At 45.7% G+C, this 5,858-nt stretch overlaps 1 protein-coding gene across 1 annotated transcript; it reads left to right on the forward strand.

Annotated features, from left to right (window-relative positions):
* Window positions 1-1,871: 1,871 nt before the first annotated feature.
* LOC109951836 (rho-related GTP-binding protein RhoU-like) lies at window positions 1,872-5,838 on the forward strand. The gene is made up of 3 exons (XM_020586554.1): window positions 1,872-2,525; window positions 2,729-2,787; window positions 4,138-5,838. Exons 1-3 carry the CDS (start codon window positions 2,255-2,257, stop codon window positions 4,687-4,689), a joined length of 882 nt encoding a protein of 293 aa, XP_020442210.1. The 5' UTR covers window positions 1,872-2,254; the 3' UTR covers window positions 4,690-5,838.
* The last annotated feature ends 20 nt before the right edge of the window (window positions 5,839-5,858 follow it).

A 5,858-nucleotide genomic window follows, 5' to 3' on the forward strand; every position in this document is an offset into this window, starting at 1 on the left:
TGTTTGTACATGGGCAGAATAGTGGCTTTGTATGTTGTGTGTGTGTGTGTGTGTGTGTGTTGACAGGGTTTCTGGGTGTTGTGCCAGCTTCTGGAGCAGGGCTCCCTGATGTCTCCATTCACAGAGTCGGTAGATCGCTGCTGTTTTTCACTGACTCTTTGTTAATCCTGTTAAACGGCGACGTCAGCACCTGGTAAAGATCATTTTTAGCAGATTTACACTGAGGTTAGAGAGCTAGGGAGGACATTATGTCAGTGAGAGTAGTACAGAGAAGAAGTACAAACAAGTGTATGCGCCTTGCACTGATGAAGCTGTTTAAAGGGTCAGTTCACCCAAATAATCAAACATCATGTTCCTGTTTTCCTCTGGTGGTTTTCAGCCATATAAGTTTATACAGAGTTTAGGATTTGGACTCCTGTTGTCTGCAAGTGAACACATCAGTGGAAGAAAGTCTAATAAGTCTGAACATGAAACAGCTGGAACAAAAGTGGTTGAGAAGCAAAGACCCGGTACTGTCACTGCCGCTGCCACCAGCAGTAATATGACCGTTATGACTCATCTTGTTTAACACTGCTACAGTGGCACTACTACAAAATATATAGCTCAGTATTTTTTTAAATCATCTTATTTATTCAAGTGTTTCGAATGCACAGTATGAGACACACACAAGACAATCAATAGAAAATCAGGTTAGAGGAAGGAAAGCTACAAAATGTGACTCAATGTGAAATCTCAAATCCAAATGTGCCCAAACTGCACCGAGGCAGCAGCAGGGTAAGTGCTGAGGCGGGTCTTCTGGTCGTACGGGTGGACTGAGTTCAAAGACACAGTGGAGATGCATAATGTGTGTGTTTGCACGTGTGAAACGCTGTCTCGTTCTTTGCTGGTGCGTATGGTTTCACTCCCACTCACTGGTGTTTTTGGTGCCTTTCAATGCATGGCAACACGTTCTGCCTCCCACACATACACTGAGTGCAGACTGCTGCTTTCTCACCATGTTGTCGCCCTGCAGCCTCCTCAAGATACGAAGGCGCACAAAGACGCCAGCTGGGTTTAGTCAGGCTTTGCTCATCTTGTCTGTGCTGAGAGGATAAAACTAGGTTAGTCTAATATATCATAATAATAGATATAATATCAAGCCAGTATGAGCTTTTTAATATAGATTCACACACAAACTACAGCCATTAATATTCCTACATGGCCACAGATAAAGAAAAACTACAATGCATATATGTTTTCTTTAAAAATATAAAGTAAACTATATTATGTCATAATGATTCAAATAAAAGGCCAATGAAAGCCAGAACCAGTGAGCCTCTTCCTGGGCTGTGCACCCCCTGACAAAGAGGGGTCAAAGACACATAACAGTTGGATTAGGAAACGATGAACCTGTGCATTTTGTTACATTCCTCATCGATGTCTTGTTTAATGAGGATCACAAAACCAAAACATGGGTTGTTTTCCGGTTTACCACGGTGTCCTCTCTCCTCCTCTGAGGTGTCAGTCTGTTTGCAGCTCCTCGCTGTCTCTCCGTGTCCGTCTGTGTGGAGGCAGGAGGCTGCTGTTTATCTGCTGCTGGTGACAGTGATGTGTTGCATCCAGTCCTTCTGCACCCACACCTGACGTGGCTCCACCACTAGGGGGCGTCGCTCTGCCACATTAAACTACTTGTTTTCCTCTAAAGAGCCTGTTGGAGGTAAATGTTATAGATGTTATAGAACAGGAGTGAGTCTGGATTGTAGCCAAAAGAAACGGCAGTTTTTATTGTGTGTTACTGTCATTTATTCACTGGCTTATTTCATTATTTAGACTAAAACAAATCCATTTATTTGTTTGACACATGCTGCAGAAGGGGCCAAAACTAGTGAATTCACTGATAATATGTCCGTTTAGAGATCTGTTCTCTTATTTCTACCACTCAACTGGCCATAGAGGGAGACATGCTGTGTATTTCACTCTGTTGGATAAAGGTTTCCAGTAAGCTTAGCTCATTTCACTTGGAAAGCTGCGGAGCTTCACAAGCTGCTCTGGTCGCTAAGCCTCTTAGGAATCACGAGCACAGCAGATGTAGGGAGGATGCTCCCGGGCTGTGCCACCAAACATACCCAGACATTATCTGGCGCTTCGGTTTGGCAGTTCAAGACCCAAACATCAGTAGAAACAGGTGAGCTGTGAGGGAGATGGAGTGCGCAGGGAGGCTCCAACCACTCTGAACCGCCAGACATCTAGTCCATCCCCGTCCGAAGGCACAGCCATGCTCCCTCGGGAGGCGGGGAAGCAGAAGTCCCGCCGTGTGGCGGACTCGGTTTGCGGAGGAGACTGCCCCTCGGTCCCACCGCAGCGTTTGAAGAACTGGGACTTGCCTCTGCAGGTGAAGCGTCAACGGTCCGGCTCCGCACCTGAGCGCAAGGTGAACTGCGTCCTGGTTGGAGACGGAGCGGTGGGAAAGACCAGCCTCATCGTCAGCTACACCACCAATGGATACCTGGCAGAATATGTTCCGACTGCGTTTGACAACTTTACCGGTAATGCTTTGACATCAGCGTAGCTACACGCACAGGTTTTACGCACACATGGAAGTCAAAGCTTTAGTCGTCTTGTAGTCAGTCTTATGCCAAGCTGGCTGTTAAAAAGCCTGTAAATGTGGCCGTGTGTGCTCTGGCATCTTGTGCCTTAGAAGACTGATGAAGTGCAAAACATACAGTGAGCTGTCTTTTAATCTTCCCAGTGATGGTTGTGGTTGACGGGAAACCAGTGACACTACAGCTCTGTGACACGGCTGGACAGGTGAGCTGCACTTTCTCTCCACCAGGGACTCAGTATTATGGTAAACACAAACCAATATCCCTGCACACGTGGCAGCACTTGAAAATCTAACCTCTCGGCTACACGTGTGTCTGATAGAAATGGGGGCTGTTTGACGGATCGATCAACGTAAGTCATCACCAATCAGTACCTATTAGTCAGTAACTGGCCCTGCACCTGAACACTGGGAGCTCTTACAGTGTTTGTGGCCCCTACAACCCGCTTTAGGTTTTAGTTTAAAGTGCCCTTCAGTCGCATATAGCCGGTTTCTGCAGCCCCACAGTTAAACAGCGCCCCCTGCAGGCGCTGAGTTGTATTTCAGAAGCTTTGCCCTCTGTTTCCCTGCACCTCACCGCCCTCTTTTGCTCAAATGCTTGGCTCTGCACACATTTCTTTCCCTCATAGCTTCAGATTTCCTGATAGCAGTCTCCCTTCAGTGCTCTGTACCCAAGTAGATGTAACGTCTTTTTGGATGCAACCTAAAAGAAGGCAGATTCATCCAAAGTACAACAACATCTCTGCAGACAGCAGACTCTGGATAATCCACACACCTCACTGCCAGCAGGTTTTACTGAGACTGTTTCTTTGGTTGAAGATAGTTTTGCCAAACAAATGTTAAAGAAATCTGAGGAACAGAGACGAACTTGGGCAAATTAAACCAAAACAAATCCACCAGAGTTAAGTGAGAACTGTGTGATGTTAGGGTCAGTTTGTCAAAGACTTTTTTTTTTAAATTGGGCTTAAGAACAAATGACCATTTTTATTGTCAGGACTGTGCAGATCAGCTGTGATGTTACAGCTCAAACTGTTTTGACGTGTTTCAATTTTGTTGTTTCCATTAGAGAAAAATATGAATCCGACTCAGCATCACAAAAAAATCCACCTTAAAGCAGTGGGAACGTCAGATACATGTTCATAGTTAAGGTGGACAGATGTTCTAGATTTCTCTTATTGCCTACAATCAAGGCAGGACCAAAACCAACTATGAGATGATTCTACTGTCGGGTGTAAAACTCCATTTTATCCAAACAATTTAAATAATTACAATAAATTCTTCACTAGAGCATCAAACAAGGATGAATCCATCACTGATAATAGTCACTAACAAATGCACTACTTGATAGAGTAATATCTGCTGTTTAAGATGAGACTTTAAAAAATTAATACAACTATATAAAGTCAAAGATGACGGAGGGAAGCACGAAAGTTCTGAGTAATGGAAACATAATTAGTTTTTGTCTTTCTATGGGATTTTTTGTGAATAAGAAAAACAGAACAACGTCAGCATCGTCCTCAAACAACCACAATGGCCTTTTTCTCTGTCTCACCAAGGACGAGCTGGAGCTCCTCCGCCCGCTTTGCTATAAGAACGCAGATGTCTTCCTCCTCTGCTACAGCGTGGTCCGCCCCTGCTCTTTCCGCAACCTGACCGACAGGTGGGTTCCTGGGATCCGTCAGCACTGCCCAGGTGCTCCCCTGGTCCTGGTTGGCACCCAGCTGGACCTGAGGGAGGACGTCCAGGTGCTCATCCAGCTGGCACAGAACCAGCAGCGTCCTGTGGGCACAGAGGAGGGCCAGCGACTCGCCCAGGAGCTTGGGGCGGTGAGTTTTGCAGAGTGCTCAGCCCTGACCCAGAAGAACCTGAAGGATGCTTTTGATTCAGCCATCCTGGCCAGCATCCAGCAGGCAGGCGGCAGCAGCATCCAGCAGCAGAGGGCAACTCTGAGGAAGAAGACACCTGATAAGATGAAGAGCCTGTCAGAGACCTGGTGGAAGAAGATCAACTGCCTGGTAGGAGAACAGAGCTGCGACTTAAATGAACAGCTGCACGATTGCACACCTGGATCAGATCCTGTTTGCAAATACCTGCTCAATTTGGTTTAGTCTGCTGAGAGAAGGCGTCAGATGGGTGGAGGTCATCATCACACAGAAAGGGAGGAAGGAAGCAGCATGTTTTGACTCCTAGGTCACATCCTCACACTCCTCACTTTTAGGGGCACTCCTCTGATTTCACACATGAAGACCAGTTTACTTGTCACACAGAGAAATAGGCAGCTCATGAAAAGCTGCTGAAAGACAGATCAGCTCCCTGGTGTAACAGTGGTGTTTATAACAGAAAGCCTTGTTACAAACTGGGATTGTAGAGACATGGTTCTCACTCGTGTGTATTGGAACTCTTATCGCTACCCGTACCTTGTTAGTTTGAAGATCATTTATCTATTTCTGTATTTATTGATGGTTACTTTCATTGCCATCACTGATCATGGGATATGCTCAGAACCCTTGATTAAAGTTTAGAACAACTGTTTGATATCTGTTACTGTAACAAACAAACATTTCAGGGATTTCCGGGGTGAAAATCAAATACCAGTGAGATATTTGTTCACAAAACAGCAAAAGTTCAGTGGGAGGGACACAGGAAACCTCCTTTTATTTATTACCATGCAAACACTTCACCTGCTTGTCAACTTCCTGGATGGACTTGTCCAACAACTTCTGCTTTTTATTGGTCAATTAACAAAAGCAGGACATGTTGGAGGGTTAATAGGGCTCAAGTGCTGTCAGTTGTCTCGTTAGCCCTCTAATCCACCAGACCAACTGACTCAGCCCAACCACAGAGTTACATACAGTGCATGAAGACATGCACTCTGCACCTCCGTCATCTCCATGTCAGAGGTCCATCATGGACATGTCACTTAGAGCTGGAACGTGACCAGGGTGAATTACCCAGAATCTCCAAACTCCAGATTTTGCTCCGGTCCAGAGTTGGCCTGGTGCAGCCTCCTCTAATAGGAGCAGACAGGACCACCTGGACTAGATTAGACCAGCAGATGGAGCCTGATTCTCTGTCACACCTCCAGCAGAGAGGCACATTTCTCCTCTCTCCATGGTTTATCTACTTCAAATGTGCAGCCAGGAAGTAAGGGAAGCTCATTTATAGCACAAATAGCTATACACAGATTTGTTTCCACCAGTTAGGAGAACTACAATTAACTACACACATTCCGGGAAACCTGCCTTAACCCTGTAAAGCCTGACACATAAAAAAGAAA

This window comes from Monopterus albus, unplaced genomic scaffold (genome assembly GCF_001952655.1).
Source record: "Monopterus albus unplaced genomic scaffold, M_albus_1.0 scaffold413.1, whole genome shotgun sequence".
In the NCBI taxonomy this organism is placed as follows: Eukaryota; Metazoa; Chordata; class Actinopteri; order Synbranchiformes; family Synbranchidae; genus Monopterus; species Monopterus albus.